The 26301-nt window shown below is 41.9% G+C and overlaps 2 protein-coding genes across 2 annotated transcripts in view; one reads left to right on the forward strand and one right to left on the reverse strand.

Moving 5' to 3' along the window:
* Positions 1-1220: 1220 nt before the first annotated feature.
* Positions 1221-26301, forward strand: part of LOC146640183 (nuclear receptor ROR-alpha A-like) — a 189719-nt gene continuing 164638 nt past the window's right edge. The window contains exon 1 of the mRNA XM_085350327.1: positions 1221-1530. Coding sequence (XP_085206453.1) covers positions 1380-1530 — 151 coding nt within the window. The 5' untranslated portion in view covers positions 1221-1379. The remainder of the gene's footprint in view (positions 1531-26301) is intronic.
* LOC146640184 (uncharacterized) lies at positions 7905-10353 on the reverse strand. The gene is made up of 3 exons (XM_085350943.1): positions 9844-10353; positions 9281-9448; positions 7905-8222 (listed from the first exon to the last, which is right to left on the reverse strand). Exons 1-3 carry the CDS (start codon positions 10351-10353, stop codon positions 7905-7907), a joined length of 996 nt encoding a protein of 331 aa, XP_085207069.1.

Raw genomic sequence — 26301 nt, forward strand, 5'->3', positions numbered from 1 at the left:
AAAAAAAAAAATCTGTTCATGTTCATTTTTACAAATCTATACAAATGGCCAGAATATGGTTGTTCATTTTTACAAATCTATACAAATGGCCAGAATATGGTTGTTCATTTTAAATTTAAATTAAAATTGTGTTGTTTGATGTACTCATTAAATGGGTCATTTTAGTCGATATCATAAAAATTGCCCCCCCTGAGATTTTTTTCAGGAGCCGCCACTGGAGACAGGGCTGCTGTTTATCACAGATTCCATTTTTCAACTTTTATGGACAGAATTTTTTTGGCACGGCCAAAGAGTGAAGCTCTCTTGTTTGGTGGTAAAGTTTTGAAGGATAGGTTTTGCTTTTATCAAGTATGTATGACCCAAAAAAGGTCCCTCATTGCTCCATTGTAATGCAAGTGATAGGTAACAAACTGCAGTGATATGTTCTGCGCATCCCTGCGGTGGTGTAGATATATACATTTCATACATTTTGATTTGATTTTGATTTGATTTTATTGATTAGCATTCAAATTCAAATCTCAGTGAAAACAGTGAAAAAAAAACAGTGAAAACAGAACAAAAATCTACCATAAAGAAAGAAAGCATGAGACAAGGCTAATCAAAAGGTATTGGCTGAAGCATTTGCTTATTACGCCAACCCTTTTCACAAAATATCTCGAAATATACGAAAAGGTTTTGAGTTAAATCAAGTGGAAAACTGCAGATTCTTGAGTGACAGTGGGAAGATAGTAAGACATGAAAGTAAGTCTTTCTTAAAGAGGGAGGCAGTAAGACAGCTGGAAGGGTTCACAGAGCGGAGTGAAAGGAGTGAAAAGTGAAAAGTCTTTCTCTTTTACAGTTTTGCAGCAATTTTGGTTGGATTGAACTGTTTGAGGGGTTCTGGCCCATGAGTTGTACGCTTGACAGCATTGCTTTATAGCAATGAGGACCTTTACACGAATATTCATATGTGTTCACAGCAAGAACCTTTACTTTGGGTGCTATTTTACTGATAATGTGTCAGAAACTGACAGTCAGAAACTTTTACATGGTTCACACAGTGTGCAGGAGCCCAGCTGTCTTTGCAACAGAAACACTCCAACCTGCTCGCTACTTTGACAGCGCTCGCTTCGAGACTGCAGCCTGCCCATGTGTCAGCCTCCAGGGAGGGCAGCCGAGCTCTCTACAGCGCCGCCCTCCCTCTCTCTCAGCCCGGCTTCTTCTCCTCCAAACGGCGCTCCTAGTAGCGACCTGACGGCCGCTCAGCAGTCGCGCTTCTGCCGCTGTTCAAACACACCACCCCACCAGCCGTTCGTGGGGGTTTTGATATTTCAGTAGCAGGCACCAACCACAGGGGGAGATCCGGTTCGTTTCAGGGAGTTTTTGTTTTCGGTTGATGGATGGAGTCGTCCCCGCAGGATTCAGCCAGCGAGGCGAGCAGGAGCGGCTCCGAGCCCGCTACATCAGCGAGCCTGGAGACTCCGCACCTCACACCGCCCAGGACACACAGCTCCTGCGGCTCCAGCTCCTCCGGCTCCAGCTGCGGCAAAGGTAGGACTGCTAATTCTAAAATGATGATTATTGTTATTGATCTCGGCTACATCTGTCACAGCTGTGAGTGTGTTTGAGCTGCAGCAGCAACTTCAAACGGTTTGTGTAGCAGTTTGATGTGTTGGAGCGCAGACATCCACTGACACGTGCACATTAACACCTCTGTGTGAGAACATCACTTTGATGTGGACGGAAAATGTCATGTTGAGCTGAAGGCATTTTATTTAACTTTAATTAATAAATAATAAAATAATCGACTTAAAACGTGAAAGTGAATGAATGTCATACCCTTCCTGTTTGGCCGTTTTGCTATTTTTTTGTTCCAGTGAAAGGAAATCTTTTTTATAAGACTTCAGTTTTTAAGACAAACGTGTTCTCACTGTGTTAGCAGCTTATGTACACCTTTCATGTCAACAATCAGCCCGCTCCAAAAATGTTTTTTCTTTTTACAGGTCAGTAACAAAGAACATGAAGCTATTGAACAAAAGTAGAAATTGTTGATTCATAACAGGAACACAGTGATTTGTGGCTCTTTTGTGGGGTGGCTGTGGCTCAGGTGGCAGAGCAGGTGGTGCTTCACCTGGTGGTTCCATCCCCGTGTGTCCATCAGATATCTTGGGCTAACCCCATGTTTTGTCCATCAGTGTGTGAGTGTTTGACAGAAAGCATAGAAAAAAGTGCTGTGTGTCGTCAGAGTGGAAAAGCACCGTATCAGAACTGGTTCATTTGTTAAACCCTGCTGCTCCAGCTGTGTCATCCAGATTTGAAATTATGAGGCGCAAATGTCAATTCCTTGTCATTTAGAAAATGACAATTTTTGTTGAGAAACAACGATTTGCGAGTTGTTGCAACAGTACATTTAACAAAAGACTGAACTGGAGGCTGTTACAACATTTAAAAAAAGATCGTAAGCGATCTAAATGAGTAAGAAGTAGAGTCAAAGGGACACAAAGAGACTTGAAATAACCAAATAAAGTGACTTAAAATGATCACACAAAGTCTCATGACAAGTCCACATCGACTACAGAGACTTAAAACCCCCAAAACACAGAATCAACCACAAGGAGACTCAGTACAACCCCAGGGTCTGAAGACGGGCACAAAGAGACTCCAAACAACTCCAAAGAATCAGAAAACAGCCAAACATTCAACACAACCACAGAGATTTAAATCAGCGACAGTTAAAAGAACCACAGACTCAAAACAATCAAAGAAGGACTTAAAACGACCACGGAGTCTCAAAATAACCACGAAACAAGTACTAAGAGGTTCAAAGTAACAGCTACAGTCTCACAACAGCTAAAACTACTACAAAGACTTTGAAAACAACCACAAATATATTGGTGGATATGTTTTGCAGCAGAATTATATTTTATAAGTTTTTATTATTTGATGGCCACCTAAACAGAGTGTCACGCTCTCACTTCCATGCAGTAATTAATACCAGTGAATGAAGCCATACGTCCCCTGTGAGCAGCTCACGGACCTGACGGCAGATTTTCCTGCTGCTCATTATTGGTATGCAGCCTGGAGAGAGAGAGGCGGTCAGATCGAACTTCATTGAGTTTCTCGGAGCAGAGTCGGTTACGTAACAGCTGTTTGAGGAGAAGGAGAAAAATCACAGTGAGTGTTTGAGCGGTGTTGAAATGGAGACGGGCAGATAGTGTGACTGTTTCTGAGACATGCAGTCAAAGCAGAGCCCTGAGGGGCAGAGTAAACAATGAAAGGTAAATAAAGCCAAATAAATAAAGCCAAGTCAATGGGTCAGATGCTGTGTTCAAGTTTGACTTGTAAAAACTGAGATGACTGTGGGGTGTGTGAATAAGAAAGGAAAGGTTCCCGTTGAGATGCAGAATTAGAGTCTTGATAAGGTGATGAAGCTGGTCCTCCATGAAAGAATAGCGACGGGTCCTCTCAGTGCTCAAAGTACAATTTGTCACTGAATGTCAATCCTGAAATCAGGGACTCGGGATTTCTGGGACTCGTCCCAGCCTGCTGTTCAATCCGAGCACATATTAATGGCTAAAAACTGGTGTGATAACATTTCACATTTGTTTTGTGAAATGAATAATCATGTTCAGGACACAATGTAGACATTTTCTCCTGAGCAGTGCTTACTGCATATTTTTTACATAAAAGGTTTTGCACAGAGTCTTGCTGGTACGCTAGTGCAGCTTTATCCACCCACAGCTCTGTGTGCATCAGTCAGTGTGTGGTGTACAGTAGGTCTTGGTGCAGCTCTCACTCCTTCAGCCTTCAGACACACCTCTGCCAGTGTGGGGAGAAAGAGAGCAATGAATGATTTATCCTACAGTAACTGGAGAACATAAGTAGGACCCGCTGAACAACAAATATAAACAAGTCATATCACATGAATACTTCTTCTCCTTTTTTAAAACATCTTAAAAATTCTGATGGTTTAAGATGTTTTAAGGCAGGGGTGTCCAACTCCAGGCCTCGAGGGCCGGTGTCCTGCAGGTTTTAGATGTGTCCTTGATCCAACACAGCTGATTCAAATGGCTAAATGACCTCCTAATCGTGTCTTGAAGTTCACCAGAGGCCTGGGAATGAACTAATCATCTGATGAAAACGGCGTTTTGTCTATCTTCACATCCACACTATTGTTTTTCATCCACACTGAAAATGCTTATGTTCCCGTACTGCAGATGTGTGAAACATAAGATGATTCAACCTGCCCTTTATTTACTTTCCGGCTCTGTGAAACGTCGCGGCAAAATGTCGAGGTGGAGTTGCTGCGAGTAACACTAGAGCACAAAGTTGCAAAAACGAGTGGGAATATAGACTCACTTTATATATATATAACAAAACAACTGCTGTACGATGCCGTCCGCCATCTTAGTTGAATTGGTCACATGACTGCACTACATGACTAAAATGCGTCATCGTTTTCGAAAGCCTCCGTTTTCGCCGTCCACACTGCGACATGAAAACAGTGTTTTCAAATGTATCCACTTTGGAGCGCGTTTTCAAAAAGCTCGGTTTTGCTTGACCAAAGACGCCGTCTCAGTGTGGATGGAAGGCCGAAACAGAGAGAGAAAGATGCGCTTTCAAACGTATTCGTGTGGACATGGCCTAAAGCCTTCAGGACACCGGCCCTCGAGGCCTGGAGTTGGACACTCCTGTTTTAACGTTTTTGGGCCTTTCAGCCATTACTGCTGGATAAGACAGTGAAGCAGACAGGAAAGGACGAAGAGAAAGTAAAGAGGTCAACATGCAGGAAGTGCATGTCTGTGGTGGCTTTGCAGCATATGGGTGCCTACTCAGCCTGGTAAGCGAAACTAGCGCTCAGTTCAAGATGTTTAATTTTTCTTCTTTTAAATACAAATTTACCTAAGCCTCTCTTGCTTAGGCTTGACTGAATGTCAGTGAAAGCCTGGAATAATTCAATAGCAACCATGCGGGATCACAACCAGAATCAGTGAGCACATTCTGGACGTACAGTCTCAGCGCCTTTCAACAGTACTTACAATAGACTGACACCTTGACTCCTCTGCGCTCACTTAATAGATACTGAATAGGCCATTAGAAGTGACTAGTGATTTTATCACTAGTCACTTCATGCACCACGGGTCCCTGATGATGAGATCATTTTACACTGTGTGTTATGTGTTTACTTTGTAATGTAAAGGTATGTAGACTTTTTAAAAGGCATCTTTAGGTTGAGATAAATCAATCTGGCAATTGCTGTCACGGTTTGAGACAATCATATGACCCCGTATGAGCAAGCACTTTGGCGAAAACTCCCTTTTAACAGGAAGTGCAGAGAGGTCTGTTAGGCTTGACTGGTACACCATAGATCTACACCATATTAAAAACCTAAAACTCAAAAGTTTAACTTCATTATGACAAAGATTCTTTGTGTGATTAAGCAAACTGTAAGCTTTCTTACAGAAGCTTTTCTTACAGCTTCTACGTTAACTCCCTCTGTAAATGTTCTTAGTGATTTATCCACAACAGGGTCTTTTGCCTCTTGTATTCAGAGGCAGAGTACACCATGGACATGTCACCAATACGACCCAGGGCTAACACAGAGTTACATCCACAGACTGACCAGGAACCTAATATGCATCTGTTTGGACTTTGAAAGAAGCTGGTGTACCTGTAGAGAACCCACATACCCACAGGGAGAACATGTAAACTCCACACAGAAAGGCCCGTGACGGTGCTGACCAATCAGAAATGTCCAGTGAATTGTTCATTTATCAACTAGACAGCTTGATTTGGAAACTGTAACTGCTAAACAGTGCTGAGTAACAGTTATAAAAACATGAATTTCACGGCTGCACAAACTTCCTGCATGGTCTGTAGCATGCAGCAGCACATTAATTGTGGTAGTCAGTGCAGCTCACTCCTGTAACTGACGCTTACATAATAACACATCAGTCATGAAATGGTGTGTTAGAGATGGATGATTAAAGCAACTGTGATTTTTAAGTTCGTTATGTGAAATGAATGAATGACTGTGTTAAATAATTTACATCACAATTGCCTGATTGTGGTTTTTGCTGTGTTATCGTGGCTCGTGAGGCGCTTTGACAGTCATTCTGTTCAGGATCCAGCCCCACCAGCGCTCTGCAGCAAAGCAGAATATCCATTCGTTTCATCAGCATGCAAAGAAGTCAAAATAACTGAAGCTGCTTTGGAAACCAAGAAGACATGGATATGAGTTTCTTTAATGTGCAAGTTATAATACAATGGAATAGAACTTTTGATCTAAAACAACAAGACTGGGTTTATTAAAAGTCACTTGAAATTTTACTTGAACCTGACCTTTGACCCCAGAGGTGCTGGTAAACAGACACAACTGCCTTGCAGCATATTTACACAAACACATTTGAGGTGTGACGGTTCATTTGGGCAGAGTGTTGTTACACTGACTGACACCAAGTTTGAGCTTCCACGGCAAAGTGTGAAGAGTTGCAGGGTTTTTATCATTTTCATTTCCTGTGTTGATGCTGATGTAGACTTCATGTCTGGCTTTCACTCCCTTGAAAGGACCTCACAATATTTATCATGCGTTACTAATTTTACAGGCTCTGTCTGTCATTTTTACATTTCTTAATAAGTAGTTTTCTTTTATTCTGAGCCTTTGGCATGGGGGTACAGTGATTAGCAGGAGTGGTTAGCAAGAAGGTCCTGGGTTTGAATCCAGGCTGGGGGCTTTCTGTGTGGAGCTTGCATGTTCTCCCAGCGTCTGTGTGTTTTCTCTCCGGGTACGCCGGCTTCCTTCCACAGTCGAAAAACATACATGGGGTTAAGTTAACTGGTGATTCCAAAATTGAGCACAAGTGTGAATGTAGGCATTAACGGTCGGACGTGGGTGAAGCCTGCCTCTTGCTCTGTGATACCTGGATTAGATTCCTGGCAATCCTGAAATAACTGGATGGATGTTTTAATAAATGGCAATCACACAAAATCTCAAAATCTAGTTGTAGAGCATGTATCTATGGAGCTCTATGGAGAACATGTTGTGGATTATACACTGTAAAACCTAATAAGTTCACAGAACTCAAAAATTGTTGTGTAACAGATTACACAACAATTTTCTAGTGATGTTTTTAAAAGTTTTAAGTTTAACTAAAATAAAAATTGTAGTTGCAGTTGCCTTAAATTACCTCAATGTTAACTCATAAATGTTGATATTCCTCAACTTATAATTAGGGAGTAATAAACTCAAAATGTTCAATATGTTTCAACTTAATTAAGGTGGGAAATACACTCAAAATATTTTACATATTGCAACTCATATGATGTGGGAAATGAACTCAAACTTTTTCATATTTTCTAACTTATAATATGGGAAATAACACTTAATCTTCAAGATTTTTAAAATACTGTGGGAAATACACTTACAAATAATTCTGAACTATTTGCCCAGTAAATTATAATCAGCTAAAAGTGTTAGAAAACATGAAAGTAACAACACTAACAATTTAACAACTTTTTATTAAACACAATGTGCTTTTAAAAAGGCACAAACAACAGAGCTCACTCATAAAAAAGTGCTTCATAAATAAAACAAGAGAAAAAGACTCCAAGGGTCACAACCTTCTGGATACATGTGAATAAAAGCTCGAGAGTCTGCGTATTGTAGGTCTAGTGCACAGAACTACCCAAAAAGCAGGAGAAATGAGGCATCCATGTACTGGTTTACACAACTGTACATAACTGGGAACAAACATCAGGTAGTGCATTGAGGTATTAGGCAACACAACGTTAAACATGAATAGTCCACAAAATGAGCAGTCATTCACTTTAAATTAGAAGTAGAAAAGCCCAATGATTAGGAAAAAAAACAAACAAAAAAAAGCTTCCTCAATACTCAGCTCAACAAGTAGTCCATTCTGAGTGATTCACTCATTGAACAAATCATTCTTCAGCGTCAGTAGACGCCCTTTCAGTGGTTTGTTGTCCTCAAGGCACATCACAACCTTCTGGATAAATGTGAATGTAAGCTCAAGTTTCTTTGGGTATTGTAGGTCTAGTGCATAGATGTACCCAAAGAGCAGGAGAAATGACTCAGCCAGATTTGTGGGACCATTCACAAGTATTTCATCCTCAATGACAATGCAGATGCTTTCGGGACTGAAGAGGGCCGAATCAGTAGTGTCATCCGTGACAACTGTCAGCAGAGCCACAGGAGTGTCAGTGAGGTCTGGACCATCTGCTGACTGCAAAACAAAAATAATACAAGAATGAGTTCAGCCCCACAAGGACACAAATCATGCTATTGATTAGAGGTGTGAATCTTCATAAGTCACACGTTTCTTTTAGGATTATAATGTCAACGATTTAATTTGATATGGCGATACATCATGATGCATTACAATAATCTTAATTTCGGTTTGACTTCAAAACATATGTTTAAATAAATGTTTTCAATAATAAATATATGCCAAGATTTTTGTTTTTGTTATTTACCAAACATTTCTCTGACCACAACATGGCACCTCCAAAAAAATAGAACACTTGAATTTTAAAAGGGAGATAGTTTTTATCTGCAGATTTTTTTGTATAATAATCTTTCAACTATTTTCATGTTTTCTGGTTTATGCGTAACAATCTTCTTGCAATCTTATTCAACAATAGTTGATATATGGGAGAAAACAAGTCAGATGAGGACTGTGTTGAACCTCCTTCCTGATATACACCCTGGTTCTCCTTGAGTTCTGAGCGATGTCATATGTTTGACTGAACAGCTAGGCAAAGGGGTTGATGCTGAGGCCAGTACACTTACATCACAAGTCCTGAATAACATGGAGGCATCTTCACGCAGGTACACAGGAAGTGCACGAAGGACGAGGGCCCGTCTTGTATTTACATCATGCTGTTCCTAGATGAACATACAATATCTATTAGAATAGTATTTACACAAATGCAGAGTAAAAACAAAGTGTTGGATAGCCATGTTCTGATTGTCATTGTTATAGATCAGGGGTGTCCAAACTTTTTGTGTAACGGGCTAAACTTGTCAATCTAGAAGGGTAACCCTACCCTACCCTACCCTACCCTAGCCATAGATGGTAAATTCTGTATTTTGGATTTTTTTGGATATTTTGATAGGATAGATTTTGTCAAGATGTCCTTCTCCTAAAATGACAACCTTGTATCCATGGCATAATCACTTAATCTCGGAGCACAGTTGAAGCAATTGACACTATGGCTTCTTACAGCTGTGTACAAACCATCGGTTAATGTAATCCTGAATCATGTGAAATGAAAAATTTACCCGAATGTCATAAATTCTCATGAGCTTTGCTAGCTCCTCTGCAATCTTGCCAGTCTTGATGGCCTTGTCTCGGAACAAAGTGATGAGTCTAGGGGTGTGTCTGTCCAGCTCCTTGTAGAATTGAGTGCGCAGGTTAACATTGTTGATTCGGTGGAACTCTGCCACCACCTGTACATGAACAGAAATACACAGAAATGAACAAAGATGAATTAGGAACAGAATTGTGAATGTATTTTAAAAAGTTCTCAGGTTAGCAAAACCAGAGAAATTCTAATCAGAACCAAGGCCAAAATAGAAAGTTATTCGTCATTCTTTGTAATGTTATCTAAAGGAAATTTTAATAAATAAACTTCTAGAGACTTTGTTTACTATGAATGGGGAAAAAAAGAAAAAAAAACATCACAGTGATGTGTTGTCATTTTACATCTGCCATTTGCTTTTTGGTAAATTGTTTGAAAATCTAGACTTTTAAAAACTGGGAGAACAGTAAAGAGACAGACAGACATATACACACACACACACACACACACACACACACACACACACTTTTAATTTTATTTTACCTGTGACTCTATAAGTAGGGCTGGCCATCTGTCCACGACGTCTCCCACTCGTGGAGCTACAACAGCTCCAACAATTTCTTGGCGACGTAGGGCATAGGTTGTGTCCATGAGCTTGCCTATGACCAAGTAGTTTCTCTCAGTCTTTTCGACTTCATGCATGATCTGTTCTCTCATTTTTTCCAGAGAGGCTGGGGTTTGATCCTTCGGTAGGTTAGTGATGTAGTTGACCTCAGCTTTTCGAGCTTTCTTTATGTTTTGATGGGGGTGATCATTGTTGGGGTTGTTTCGGCTCCGCCTCCCTGTGTTGATGGCTACTTCTGCAACCCCAGCTTTGGCCAGATTGTTACGGTAAGATGCAAGCTTGTACCCCATGTGGCGTTTCCATCCCAACGCCCCGTCTTCACCAGCTGTCATTCTGAGACATGGATGAGCTCTAATCAAAGCTTGAGCAGCCATTGCCAATTCCTTGTCATGTGCGTATGCTTTAAAACTGTAGATTGTTTCTGCCATTTTTCTAAGGATTTCACTCTTCTGTGATCTCTTTAACTTCAGCAATTTTCCTGATTCTTCATAAACTCGATTTCCTTCTTCTAGTATATGATCCATTTCATAACCAAAACTAGGAACAACAAATTCATCAGGCCAACTCTTCTGGCGCTGTATCGCAGGTACATGTGGGAGTATGTCTGTGTCAGAAGATGCAGTAGAAAAGGTGTCGCTTTCAGGTCTGACAACTCTTAATGTGCCCTTCTCTGGTAACTCCTGGATGTCCACAAGGAGACAAAGATCACCATCAAAGTCCGGATCCTCATAGTGAAGGCTAAAGTCCCCATCCAGTCTTGGCTTGAACCTCTCTTGAATTATTTCTTTCAGCTCCTCCACTGACTTTGGTCGCTCAAGTAGAGTAAGTTTCAGGGCGGTGTCTCGTTCAACATACACACGCAGCACATGCTTCTGGGCAGCAGCCATCTTTTGGTTCCTAGGGGAAGAAAAAAAAAGAAAAAGGGAAAAAAAAGAACAAACATTAATTTTTATGGAGAGTAAACGTGATACAAACAATGTACACAAGTCCATAGCCTCACTTGAACGATGGGAAGTATGGAAGGACACCTGCTGGAGTGAGGCAGTTTATTCATGGACCCACTGCCCAGCACAGCTCCAAGAGAATGTTGAAGTCAGCTGTTAACCTGCTTCAATAAATCTTCAATGTAATAATATGAAACGTTTTGGTGTCAAGAGCAATCTTCCATCTACGTTGTAAGCACAGAGAGGTGTTTTGTCATTTAGCTCTGATGGGGTGTGAACAGCCAGATTATTTGGGAAAAGTTCGTAAGATCTCAGGTGTTCAATGTAGTGCGATATGTGCCTTTGGCAAAGAAAGACAACACTACTATTAACCAGGAGAACCTGTTCAATTCTACAGAACTTAGGCAGTCCTCCCTCTTGTCCAACAGACAAAAACATTCCTACATTATAATCAGTTCCATCAATGCAGATCTTTGATGTGCTGTAAATAACATTGCTTGCTGTTATTTGTTTAACATATGTCTTTGCAACATCTGGAAGCATTGATACCAGTACAGAGGAGACATTTGATGCTTGCTGGTGAGGTCTGAAGAATCCTGAGGCACTGAGATGAAATGCTACCATGTACTGATGCCTGTCGGCGAGTGTTTTTAACACATTTTTAAAGTTTTGTGTATCGTGTACAACTCTCTTGAAAAAACTGTGTTTTCCCTCAAACCTCATTGTCCACAAGTGTACAAGGGGCCCAAAAAGACGTATAAGGTCAGGATAGTGTTCAATGTAGTGATGCTTAGGACGGAGTTTGAAATCTGGAAAGGCTTCTTTCAGCATCTGTCTATGATCTTGGATCTTCGACTGTAAATACTGGATGGACTCCTCTGTGAATTCTGAAGACAGTGATAACTCTACTACCTCTTTTAAGTCCATTAGCACAGTCCATATCCCATCCTCTTCAGGAACAGCATTTCCAATAATCAAAGGGAGCAGTCTAAGCAATGTGGCATTTTCATGGCCATTACCACCAATGCTTTTCTTTAAAGCAAAGCTCTGTGGTATTTTATGAGGTTTCTCAAGCTTGTCTGTTCCTTGGTAGGGAAATGACAGAATTCTGTCATTCAAATATTCAAGGGTGAAGTATTTGCGACGGATCATCTCTCCAATACACAGGGCGAGCTCTGTAGGCACAATGCCCTCCAAAAGATCATGGAGGGCATCAGGTGGAAAGCCAGTGACAGTATGAAAATGCTCTAGTTGCTGTCTCAGGACACAATCTGCCTGAACACCATTTTGACTCCGACTGACCCCATGCATTACGGCATGCACATCACTATTATGGCTGTCTTTTGTCCTAAGACTGAACTCGCCGCTTGCAACTTCATGAGTCTGAAGTTTAACTTGTGTTGCTGTGCAGAACCTGCAAAAGTGTTCTGCTCTAAAAGACTTTGAAAAGCCTGCCAACTCATGGGCTGCAAGATTGTCACACACCACACACATGACTGTTCCTTGGACTACCTTACCAATAGACTCAATAAATATCCCATCTTGTTCAAGGGTACGGAGGTCTCTCAACAAAGGACCAAGTGCTTTTTCATACCCAAATGTCTGGATGTCAGCCACTTTACATAAAGCAGCAAGCTGAATCACATGCAAGGCTGACCGGTATTTACTGGGAAGGTCAGCAAGCATCCAGTATACTGAACAGATTTTGTGTATTTTGCGCGATGTGCCAAGTGGATTGGCTATCTCCAAATCATCAATGTACAAAATTAGTGTTATTTTGAACTCATCTGAAGACAAGAATGTGTTCTCTTTGAAGTACAAACCATCTTGGTGGCTTACATAGACACCGTTTTGTGCCACCTTTGTTTCTTTAATTTTATCAAGAATATCTGTATGACTGAAGATTTTTTGTATCATTTTGAGAATGGGAACATGTACTGCTGTGTGTCCTGGCTGTAGCAGATACTGTACAGGCTTTACCACAGGGTAATTATTTTCGATGAAGGTTTTCCTTCTCTTGGTTGAGGATAACGGCTTCCCCTTAGCTGTGGCACTGACAATAACATTGCAGTCCATAACAGTACTGACAACCTCATTTAGAATTGCTTCACTGACAGTGATATCATGACTCTCTAAGACCTCTCTGATGTCATGTTTGAGTATCGGTTGGGACAAGAAAAATATCTGAGTCAAATGTTCCACTATTTCCTGAGATGCCATTTCTGACACATGAAGAATAGATTGCATCTTTAGAAATAACGATGCCAAGTTATGGTTCAGCTGGGCCTTTAACATGTCTGGGTCACACTGACTGTTTATCTCATCGAGATCAAATGTGTCTGCAGACCCTGGACTGTGAGTTTCAGCAGGTTCCCGAAGACTTTCTGCTGCAACTAGCTCTGGGGCGCTATCGTTGTATGCCAATACAACACATTCACCAAAGCCTGAATCACCACTATGCTTTCTACTTTTGTGTGCATTAAATGCTGAGTAACTATTTGTTCTGTAATTACAGTTTTTGAATGGGCATGGTACCATCTCATGACTTTGTAAATGATTTCTCAAGTGACCAAACAGAATTCCCTCAGAAAAGGGCTGTGTGAAGTTACACAAAGGACATATAAAACAACTACGTGCTCCTTCAGTTGCATCAACTCTATGTGAATCATTATGTGATCTTGACAGATGAGCTTTCATTGCCTCGAATGATGGAAAAGTACAAATGCAACTGTCATAGAGACATGGCAGGGGGGACACTCGTGAATATTGGGTATGCAATACAGTGTAGTGCCAAAATAATTGTCCCCGAGTATTTGAAGTTGCAGAACACAACTTGCATTTCCACTCCATTGGGCCAACTTCACCCCTGCAATTAAAACATTTGCAGTCAAAACCATTTCAGCCCTGTTTGCACTTTTGGCTTTTCAAAATGCACTGTTTACACGCATTGTACTTAAAATGCATGTCAATTTTTAAATTAGGTGGAACATAATTATGCCAACAAGTTCACACAGTAATTTAATTTTGTCTGTTCTGTTGCAAAAAAAAAAATCTAAAAATTTTGAATAATTCAGGGCAAAATTCTCTAGTTTCTTTGTATTTATTTTTTATTTAAATTAGGACACAAATTATAAAACTCACCCACTGACAACTGGTGAAATGCTGACTCTCTGTAGCGCTCTTTGCAGTCTGATATCTGTAAACAATATGTGCACAAAGACGACTTGTTAATGTTCAAAAACATTTTTTGCACAGCACACACACACGTAGTCAGCTGATCTCATCTGATGCAGATCTGCTCCTTGATCAAGTGACATTTGTCCGGATTTTTGGCACGAGTCACGTCGAATCAGCACCGCAGCTGGATGGCCCGATTTACATACCCAGCGCAGCTGATACTCACCACAATAATTTACTAAGATTATATGCACTCCTGTTATTAAGTCCAGTTCAGTCTGTTAATGTTAACCGTTTCAAACTAATGTTAATAGGTGTGTTGCTAAGCTTAATAACTTAAATAACAAACTTGAAATTTACCCGTCCTATTTTCCCCTTTATTGTTTTTTCTCTGTGCTGTAAATCTTCTGTCTAAGAAGAAATTTGAAGCTGCTGTTCTGAAAATGAGCTACCAAAACTTTTTCTGAATGAATCAATAAAGATCAATTTATGGAAAGCTGTGATGAAGGCGGTTTTGTCTTTAATTATATTCAACAATATAACATATTCGACCACTTTTAAGTGATTTTGTGATCTTTAATACACTTTAATACACTAAAGTTAAGGTTTTTTACCTAATTTCTAGTAAGTGGCCCAGCCCCTCCTATGTATGTGGCCCTCAGTGAAAAAAGTTTGGACACCCCTGCCTTACAGGTTAGGGAGTATTTGTGATCCGCACAGTCTGCATCAATGATTCTTTCTTAGCCTGGGAGCAGAACGCGGCTCTTTATTTTCATTTCATTTCAATTTATCTAGCAAAGATCGATAGGGTCTGGCTTAAAGGTGTCAAGGAGGCGCCTCAGTCTGGCTGGTTGAGCCTTGTCGAATTAGTGCGAACAATTTAGGTGAACTTCGTTCGTAGCACCGAGTTTGACCAGTGTGTAATGTTAGGCTGAATCAGGCGATGCATTTTTCCGCAAGGCTTGACTTGTAGAGCTCGCTTAGTGGAATACCCCTCTAAACTGTTAAAAGAACTTCGAGATTATCTCACAACCACACATTTGAGACTACGAAAAAATACAAACATGTGTCTAATTACCATCATGATAACACACTCATGTTGTTTATTATTGTTCGCTTCATGCTAGCACACACACATAGCTCAACAGCGTAAACTACTGACTGTGTAACACGGACACTTATTGAAATAAGTATACTCACAATACGCACGTGCATTACCGGCGAATACGACAACCGGTAGAAACGGACAGTAGAAAATTTTAGTAGAAAGTTCAAAGGCATAGAGCTAGAACTGCCACCGTCAACTTCCCGGGCAAGAATACAATGCATTATGGGAAATGTTGTCCCCCACGGAAAACCGCCAAAACGTTACACCGTTCTAATTTGAAATAACATTACGTATTTGTCACATTCGAAAACTTCTAAAATTACAATTACTTGGATTCGAATTCATTTATAACAAACATTCACTGTGCGCAAAGTACGAATGTATTTCCAGTAAAAAAATAAAAAAGAATGTTTATCGAAATTAAATTTAAACAAAACAAAAACACGTTAGACTTACCAAATTTAGGGCAGTTGATGAAAAAAAATAAGGTGGTGGTCGTGGTGGGTTGAAGTTGGGGACTCTTAATCCACACGGGCTGGCCAAATCTTCCCTGCATCAAGGTAAATTCAAGATGGCTGACTCAGCTTTCCTGAGGGAGCGACAAGACTCCACCCACCAGAACGTCACTAATATATGCTTCTTAAACTTTTTGAGCGTTCCGAACAAATTAGCTAAAAAATATTGAGCCCTATTCAATTAAAGTTGCATAAAAGCCAACAGAGCTCAATACTTTATAGTTTGCTCAACTACAAAACGACATTTGAGTGTTATGAGCTTATTAGTTATGAGCTAGAACAACTGTTAGGGATTACAGTGTAGTGCTGCAGGAATGAGCTGTAAAAAAGTGTTGAGACACGCCTCATTTCACTGTATTTTGCTAAGAAAATTGCAAAAATGTGTCAGTATTTGTATGTATTGCAAACATGGAAATTCTGATGATCTTGAAAATCAATATTTGGTCTGACCACCTTTGTTCTTCGAACAGTCTGAACTCTTTGAAGCAAACGTTCCTGTAATATCTTTAAGTGGTCCCCAGGAATAGTTCAGCAGGTTTCCTTCTTTGGATGTTTCTGCCTTTTGTTCTGTTTCCTGTCCAGTTGACCCCACATTGCTTCAACAACGTTAAGTCTGGGCTCTGGGGAGGCCAACCCATGATAGTGTTTCTTTTTGTCTCCTTCTATCCAAGTATGCTTTTATATTGGCAGTATGTATAGGATCACCATCATGCTGAAAATACAGCTTTTGCCAATCAGGTGCTTTCCATCAGTTTTCAGGATTTCCCAAACTACTGCCTGAAACGCAGCTTCAGCCTGTAACAGACCTCCTGCTGTGATGTGCTCTCCTGACCTCCTCTGTGCATACTTGAGACATTTTGAACCAAAATTCAAATGTGGATTCTTTACTCCATAAACCTCGTTGACACTGATTTTCAGTCAGGTTCTTGTGGAACATGAAATACATCAGCTTAGTCTTCCTGTTTTCCTTCTTTACGAACAGCAGCTCCTCCACTGAGACCCTTTTTCATGTGAACAGCCGACAGACGGTCCTGTGTCAGGCCTTTGCTGAATTTCTTCCTATTCCTTAAGAACATGACTTTCAGGTATTGTTGATAGCTGTAGATCAGATTTTAGACCTGATACTGATAATTTGATGTAAATTATTGTAATGTTTTACAATACATCACTGTAACAAAGTCTGTAAAGATACTATTTAAAATGTTTTTGTTGTTAAGTTGTCTGATATTTTCAGTAGTTTGCCCTTGAGTTAGATGCCCTTTTAATGCTTGAGTCATGAGTCACATTCAGTGTTAAGTGGTTTAAAAATCTGAACTGGAAATTAGTGAAAATGCAGCCAATGTCAAGAATAAGAACATTGAAAGCCTGGAGAACTACTCCTCGAGACTAATACAAAAAAATACACAAAGGTCTGGCTGCTTGGAAGCAGAACATAAAGACTTGGGCAGTAAAGTAAGTTTAAACAGTTTTACACTTTGAGTCCCTCATCTCAAAGTCATTGTCTGTTGTTTCCTTTTTGTTTTTTTGAATGTCTGAAATTAAATCAGGATTTCTCCTACAAAATAAAACACACAAGCAAGTGCTCCTAAAATGTGAACCTATTTCTTTTTGGTGTGCAGTTTATCTGTATTTGTTTAGTGTTTGTAAAGTGCACTGAGCCCTGCAAATCATTCACAAGATCATACATTTGGCATTACTATTGAAAAAACATTAAAGCAATAACATATCCTTTAAAAAAAGAACAAATATAATAAAAATATCGACGATAATATTAGACGCTGTCAGATGTCCTTTGTGACCCCAAAGAGGATTTGTTTCTCCAGCTGAAAAAGTGAGTGTAATCCACTACTCTACGAGGCAATTAACAACAAACTGTCAAAATAGTTAGAAAACAATGTCTGGAAAATATCAATTTTGGAACCAAATAAACTTTTAGAAGAAACAAGCAAATTTAAGAAGATTTATGAGGATTAAAATTAACTACATTTTCTCACTTTGTACATAAACTGTACAACATTAAAAAAAATGTGCCCAAAATATGGTTGGAATAAAAAAAATGAATTATAATCTTCAATGCCAAGTGAGTGTCCAAAAGTGTAAAGTGTTCAACTCATGTTTGAAAAAAGTTAATTTACGATTTGAAAAGGTCATAAAATGTTACGTATTGGTATAAACAAGGTGCTGCGAATCCAGAAAAGTAACTGAGCTGAAGCACATTTTTCTCATTTAAATCAATTCAAACGAAACGTATGCGTAGTTGAAATAGAAAGCACACACTGCTCAGTCGTACACTCTGGTGGCAGTACTGCTATTTCTGACGGTACTTGAAAGCAGCGGGCGTGTTACGTAACAGGTCTCTGGCAGAAGGGGCACAGAGCCAGAGCCTTCAGTGTGGGAGAGTGAAGGCTTTAAAAACCGAGCTGTGAAGAGCCTTAAAGCTGAACGCTAACTTTCTGACACTCATTTGGGAGAAGAGGAGCAGAGCTCTCATTCTGTGTCTTCTGTCACATTGATTTCACTTTGTTTTGATTTCACCAGCTTTTCTGTTTCCCTTATTTCTGATTACTTAATTTTGCCCCTATATGTTACATATCTCACTGTCTATCTGTTTTTCTGCTGCCTAGCCTGTCCTGTCTCCCCAATGTAAGTTTGTATATTGTATGTATTGTGTGTATGGTCGACTAGGTCTGTCGTTTCAGCTGCAGGCAACTGCAACTGACAAATAAAGCTGATCCTTATCCTTCACATTCATTGTGCTGTGTTTATGCAGTTTTCATGGCTCTTTTATTGGGATGTCAGAAGGTAGAGTGAGTCGCGCACCAATCAGAAGATCAGCGATTTGTTCGCTGGCTTTTCCGTCCTACATGTTAAAGTATGCTTGGGCAAGATGTTGAACCCCAAATTGCCCCTGATGCATTCGTGTGTGTCTTAATGTTAGAAAACTCACTTTGGTATAGGGAGGGGAAAAAGCTCGTGTAATCGGGTGCACACAGCTTGAGTGCTCAGTTAGAGTAGAAAAGTGCTAAACCAGTACCAGACCCTTTACTTGTTGTTAATAATGTTGTAGTGTCATACACTTTTTAACTTTTTACTTGTATGCGGTCTCACAAATGAACAAAAGTGCGTCACCCATTCATATTTTACTCATGGCCAAAGAGAATGCTGCGTTCACCTACAGATGATAAAATAAAATGTATGTCACATGGATCCAAGTGGACCCTCGTCACGGGTGGGTAATGCAGACCAAGTGTGGGTGCCTGGTCTGAACTGACAAAAGCCTCTTCAGGTAACAACAATGACATATTTAACTACTTGATCAGAAGGTTGAGGGTTCGATTCCCCTGAGGTACCCCTGAGCAAGGTACCATCCCTACACACTGCTCCCCGGGCGCCCAATGGCTGCTTCACTGAGTGAATGGGTTAAATGCAGAGAGGAATCTCCCCACGGGGATCAATAAAGTACACATTATTATTATTGTCACAGACGTTCTGAAACTGCAGGTTTAAAATTCTTAGCCTTCCTCAAAAAGCTGGAGGCACACAAATAAGACCACATCTGTTCGTAGTTTTGTACTTCTGCAGTTGTTTTGTCCTCATATTTTCAGCATTTGTGTCCACAGAGCTTTGATGTCATCATGTCTTTGTCATTTTATCTTCTTTTTTCTCTCCCCTGTTGTCTTCTTTTCCCGTGGGACTGTGATGGACCGAGTTGAAAAAGCAGGAGGAGTCACAGGAATTATTAGAAAAATAGGGTTTTCATTTATTTAACCCCCAAAAATTATATTTACAAAAGTAATAAATGTTGAGCTCATAAGAGAGGTCAAAGAAACAAAACTCAACTCAGGCAAAGGACCGCAAACTTAACCATGCAAAGGACTACCCAATCAAACATGACTGACCTCAACATGAAATGATACACAGGGGTTTATATAATGGCTGATCAGACCACTATGACATACGAAGGGTAAATAAACAAAACACAATCGTAAACAACAAACAATGCAGTATAGTCTGGTTTGTTTATAAACTAAACACCAAAGAAGGAAATAAAAACTACTAAACCCTAAATTCAAATATTTAATTAAGTACAACTACTTTGTTTTTAAATTAAAGAAAACACACATTCTCCCCTTCAGCAGGAAGTGGTGGTGCGGTCCAATTATCCCTCTTTGCATTTAGTGGTTTCAAACCCTGTCCACCACCTTTTGTCTGGCAACTCCCAGGGATGATGGCAGGTAAGAGTAAAAGAATGCGAAAAGCAGCGGCGGCAGGGCAGGTGAAGCAACTCCAGAGGCCGAAGGGCAGCGGTGGCGGCCGGCCACGCGGCAAGCAGTGGCGGCGCCAGAGCAGGTCCGGAGGCCGACCATGCGGAAGGCAGCCCGGCGACGACCTTGTTCAGGGGGCCGCCCTAAAGACCTGGAAAGTATAGATGGCATGATACCACTTTTTTATGTCTGATACCAATATCATAAATTTGGATATCTGCCGATACCGCTATAAATCCGTGTGTTTTTTAATCAATAAAATGTTCTTTTTAAATATCTTGCTGCATTTTGTATAAGTTGATACTCAAGTTTAAAAAACAAAAGTAAACTAAATCTATTTTGTTATACCTGTATGCAAAAAATACACTGCAAAATACAAATACAAAAATATTTCATAGTTCAGCAAAACTGATCAATCTAAGAAACTTAAACCTGCACCATCCTCCCTGTTCTGGTATTTTAAAGAGTAAGCAACCTAACTAATAGGGTTGCCAACTCCCAGCAAAAAAAAAAAAAAAAAAAAAGGGAACCACCCCCCACCTCATGATGCTTAATCGACATAATCAACTGTAATTTAATGCACGTGTAAAAAAAAAAAAAAAAAAAAGCACGGAAATCAATAATTTTTCTACAATAATTAAATAGATTCAACATCTTTCTTCAACAGAACTGCAGACTGCACAGATGGTATCTTCCCAAAGGAAAAAGTACTATAGCTTACTAGGGTATATTAAACTTAATAGTTACTATATACAATAATGGACTTCTATACATGTTACATCAGATGAAAACTTTGGGTGTAAGATTCGGATAATTATTTATTAAAAGTTATACATTTTAAATGAGAATAAGAAAGAAAAGTATGTCTTTGTGCCCCCTTTTCCCTGTTCATGCCGTATTGGCCCCCCTGGCTAAACTTTGCTAGATCTGCCCCTGCACAGTTACGTCAGCTACGTAGAAAAGGCTCCTGGTGTAGAAAGTAATATTAAATAAATTCTAACAACAGATTATCAAGCTTAAACGTGCTGCTGTTGTTCAGCCGCTGGTTTCCTCTATCTGGTGCAAAGTGGGCCAAAAACAAACAAGAGAGACGGGCGACAGAAAAGCCGATCAGCTGATCATTAATCAGTTTCATGATTGAAGTAGTAGCAGCAGAGGGAGGGAGAGAGAAGAGGCAGTCGCTCCCAGTATTCGCTGGGAAATGCTTTACAAGCATTCAGAGATGAAGTTACACACTTGCCTTACTTCTCTCTGGGATAACTTTCTCGGAGATGAAATGCTGGTTTGGCAGCGTGAAGCGAGGATCCAAATGCTCAACCAGACCGCCGACAGGTCTCGCATGCCACAGCCGCTCTATCACGAGACGCATACTCCTCCGACGTGCTAAGGTTATGAGCCGAGTTACGCCATGTCGCAAGTTTTGTGAGGTGCTTTTGTGATATTGAATGGATTGGACATCCGATCCAGTAATTTAAGTCAGTATCAGATCTATACCGATATGTAATATCGGATCCGTCCATCTCTCTTTTTTTTTTTTTTTTTTTTTTTTTTTGTAAGCACGCACTTTATTTTAGTTTGTTATTACCGGGGAAATAGTTTGTACTTATTTTATTGTGTTAAGTACATTTCTTGGCAGCTGCAGTGTTTCAAATATACAATTTTGTGCACTGTTACTCTGGTGTGGTTCTTCCTTATTGATGTTTATGCCTTGGGCTCCTGACGATCCCAGATTCTCTGGTGTTGGCCTAGTGACAGTTTAGTTGTTCTTCTTTTTCTTTTTTTTTGCCTGTCCCGTTTGGCTCTTTTGCCATCAGAATTGTTGTCTAAAGGCAAAGAAAGATGCCCAACGGATTTACTTGACCAAATTGACCATCCCAGCCTTGCCGTAATGGTCCATTTGATTCACCTTTTATTGTTTATTTTATTTTCACTTACTGAATACGGGACAGACTTGACTGGGGGAAAGAAGGGGAGAAAGAAAGAGGGAAAGAGAAACAGCTGAGAAGAGGGACGGGGGAGAAGGGCAAAAAACAAAAACCAACAGAATGGGCAGGGAAAAAAAAAATGCATATATCGATCACCTGGATCACCTGCTGAGAAAGAAAAAAGAAAACAAGCAGAAGAGAACAAGAGTAATAGAATAAACAACATCACAATGATATATGGGAATATGACAGTAAATACTAAATATTAAACATTATTGTGCAGCACATAAGATCAACAGAACACAGTGTGCTTTGAGGTAGGAGCCAAAAAGGGTGTCGTTTGTGGGTGTGATCACCCGTGTGTACACCTGTGAGCATGGACGCGCTTGGTTTTTTTTTTTTGGTTTTTTTTTAAAAGGTTCCTTCATGTAATGATCTGCTAGAGGGTGTGGGGGGGCCACAGCCCCGTCCTCCAGGGCATGAAGCAGGTATGGAGGAGATCAAAACTCCAGACAAGAGGTCCCCAGAACACAAGAGACCAAGGAAGACCAACAGAGGGGCAGCCGCGCCACTGTCCCAGAAAGAGCTGAGGAGAGTCCCAGATGAGGGCTCACTCAGCAGCCGCGGAGCAGAAGCCAGGGGGAGTTGCAGTGACGCGCCCGTGAGCTCCGCCGGCAGCCAGCCGTGCCTGAGTGACCGAGCCCCAGGCCGAGAGGCCGGGGGCACCCCACCTCCGAAGTGGCCCGAGCGAGCCCCAGGCTCCAGGCCCCGATAAGCGGCAGCCAAGGAGTGAGCCGGTGTGTACCTGGACGCCCATCCCCAGACACAAAGAACCACCAATGCACCGATATCTGAGGGAGTCCGCCACTGGCAGGGGAAGTGGTGGTGGGGGGAGAAAGACCTCCAAACCTTGGAGGGCCTGAGATGTCTCCAGAGAGGTGGCGTCTGATACCCAACCTGACATATAGACACAGACATACAGGCACACACAAATACAAACATCCATTCCCACCCTCGTCCATCTCTACTGGAAAGTGGCCAGCAAAGGCGAGGTGGTTCAGGCCGAACTGGATCGGACAGTGGTGTAGATGTGGCAGAGGCAGGACCAGGTGAGGCAGAGGCAGGACCAGGCGAGGCAGAGGCAGGACCAGGTGTGGAAGCCAGAGGCAGAGGCGCTGCAGGCGACGGCATGGAAGCCGCAGGTGGATGCGCTACAGGCTGGATAAGATCCCTTGGACCCTCCAGCAGAGACAGACGAAGGCTGAAGCAGCCCCTCGGACCCTCCAGCGGAGACAGATTGCTGAACGGGCCCCTCTGACCCTCCAGCGGACACGAGGAAGTGCTGGACGGCCTCTCCAGAACCCCCAGCGGATGAGGCAGACGGCGGCGTGGGAGCCACGGAGTGAATGATGGGCTCACCCGAGCTTTCAGCAGGAGCTGATGCAGGGCCAGAGGGTATTGGGACCCCTGGCCAAATGTGTAGCTGACCAGGTGGGTGAATGTGTAGCTGATTAGGAGACTGAACTGTTACAGGGGACTGGACTGAGGGCGGCTAAGCTAATGGTTCAGGTGCAAATGGAGCTGCTGATGAAAGAGTTAATGGCTGAGCTACAGGGAGCCGAGCTGAGGACTGAGCTACGGGTAGCGGGGACACTGGTGACTGAACAGGTGGCGACTGAGCTGCTCACTGTAGTGATGGTTGGTGTGGACGTAGGACAGGTGGTGGTGTTGGTTCCTCTGAGTCTGCAATGACGATGAAGGGTGCAGGCACCTGCTGGACACCAGCCGCTCCCACCTGAGGAGTAGGTACATGTGCAGAGATCGGCTGGGTCCTGGTGGGCCTCACCTCAGGGGTTGGCACAGGTTTCGGCAGCGACTGGGAAGCTGCTGGCCCCCACCTGAGGAGCTGATACGGGTGCAGGGGCCAGCAGGGCCTCAGCCGGCCTGGAAACCGGAGCGGGGGCCAACTGGGACTCAGCCCTCCCCGCCTGAGAAACAGAGACAGGTGCAGGGGGATGCTGAGCCATAGCCGTCCCAAGAACTGGAGCACAAAGAGACAGAGGGGCTGGCTCAGAAAGACCAGTTCCCGTGCGACAAATTCTCTGCTCAGAATGAGCAGATGAAAAACAGTCCCTTTGGTCCACAGGCTTAACATAAACAGTCTCAGACAGTATTACTCCCGGCTCAGAAGGAACAGGACCCAGACAGTCTTTTATGTCCTTTGGGCCAGTAGAAGTGGCCTCCACGGAAACTGTCTCACAGTTTACACTTTCAAAGATTACAGAACCTGAGTTAGCCGACCTAGACTTTAAAAACACTGGGTAAACAGATGCCGAGTTCACCTCAAAGTGAACAGCCTCAGAGGAAACTGTTTTTTTACCAGCAGAAGGGGCACTGGATTCTCTGTCTCTTTTCACGGCAGGACCTGAGGTTGCATGCTGAGTAGAGGCAGGAGACGAACAGTCTTTTATATTCACTAAACCAGAATTATCACACATGAAAGGCTGATTCTTTCTCCAGGCTGAGAGGGAGTAGGACAAACGCAGTTCTGTAACATAAAATTAGCCCCAGGAAGGGGAGTCTCGAGCTGAGCTGCCATGGAGACATTAACAGTCCCAGTAGCTACAACTAGTTGGGAAGGAGCAAAACAAAATGGGTTGTTAGACTCCACTGAGCTGGCACTGGTGTGAAAAACAGTCCCCAAACTTTCTGAACTGGAACCAACAGTCCCAAATGTAACGGCATCAACGTTTTCAGGCTCAGCAAGTGAAAAAAAAAAAGAGTCCCTCTCACTCACCACGTTTGGCGGCTCGGAGGTACTGGAAACCGGTCATGAAGAGGGGCGCCGGCGGCGTGTATGCTGCTTACCCCTGGAAGGGTGAGCTGGAGTGTCCTGGGACGTTATATTTGGTCTTCGAATGGCTGCAATCCAGGCCATCCGTCGGCTCTTTGTTACTTCGGAAACACAGCTTGAGCAATTTCTCTTCCACTACGGAATCCGATAAAAACCGATCTCTTTACCCGTCGGCTTCCCATGGCTGTCATGTCACCGGCTATTGCAGTGAAAAATACAACAGCTTCTTGCCATTCTTTGTGTTTCTTTTTATCGCTGTGTGACTGTTTTCTTGTGCCTGCGTGCGCTAGTACCGCTTGCCACTGGTACCTACAATCCTTTCCGGTTTTGACGTCACATTTTCGATCTCTATGAGTGAGGAGGGAAGACACGGGGAGCACAGCTGAGGACAATTATGCATAACAAGACAGGGAGGATATGTAACTGAAAATGCTAACCCAAGATGTGGACCTTAAACGTAACACAGGAAGAACACAGAGACACAGACAGGAGGGGAGAGAGAGAGAGCACGGGGAGAGCACAGACATCATGGGCTGGGGAAACATGGGATAGAACACGAGGGGAAACCAGGCACAGGAGCTCAGAACTATATGAAGACAAATACACAGAGGGAGACATAGGAGCAATTACACCAGGAAATCTGACAACAAATAGCTAAACATAACAACCTAGAGACTAAACCATTAAACTAACAAGGTGTACTCAAACCATAATACAAAATAACAAAACACAAAAACTGAAACCGCTGGGTCATAAGACCCAGGATTGATGTAAGGATGTACTGAGAATACAGATGCTGCTGGGCAGTGGTGGTCCTAGCCCTTTTGGCGCCCTGGGCAAACACTTCCTTTTCAACTTTTCTTGTCCATCTTCCATTGGTTTTAATTTTGCACTCCAGTATGAACACCCATCCCCCAACCCGAGGATCACCACAACATAACCTAATAGACCTACACCTTAGTTCACAGATTTACTGTGTTTAGGGTTTATTTCTGGGATTTCACACAACCCAGGATTCAAACCAAGAATACATAATGGGCTTGGATTTACATCATTATGAATGAAATGTGCTCTATTTCGAAGCAGCCGGCCCCTCCCCTTTCGACAGGTTGTGTGTGAAACTTTAAAACCTCAAACTGTAAAATATAAATTTTAAATTGTAATTGATCCCTTTATCCCAGTCCTAAAGTTATATTTATTTTCTTACTCTTCCTATATTTATAGTTTGTTTACTTTCACTGCTGTAACTGGAGCCTCGTCGTCTCGTCTCTCTATATACTGGACTGTATGTAGTGGAGATGACAATAAAGTTTACTTTGACTTCAGCAGCGAGCAGGCGCACCGAGGGCTCTCGCACTCACTTTTCGCGTATAGAATTTCGAAAAAACATCGGTGCGAATAATAAGTCTGTATCATGATGTCTGGTGTTTTCGTGTTTGTTTTGTTTTTATTTTGTTTTATTTTGCGAGTTGGTTATTAGATGCTACTCCAACCAGCCAGAGAACCCCCGCCCCGCCCTCTCCTCCCTGTGCCGCAAGCAGCAGGCGCACCTCGCAAACAGAGGGCGCCCTTACTCCCAGCAAATGGG

The sequence above is a fragment of the Diplotaxodon limnothrissa genome, linkage group LG1, assembly GCF_057381915.1.
Source record: "Diplotaxodon limnothrissa isolate DT_005_m linkage group LG1, D_limnothrissa_male_GT1.1, whole genome shotgun sequence".
Taxonomy (NCBI): Eukaryota; Metazoa; Chordata; class Actinopteri; order Cichliformes; family Cichlidae; genus Diplotaxodon; species Diplotaxodon limnothrissa.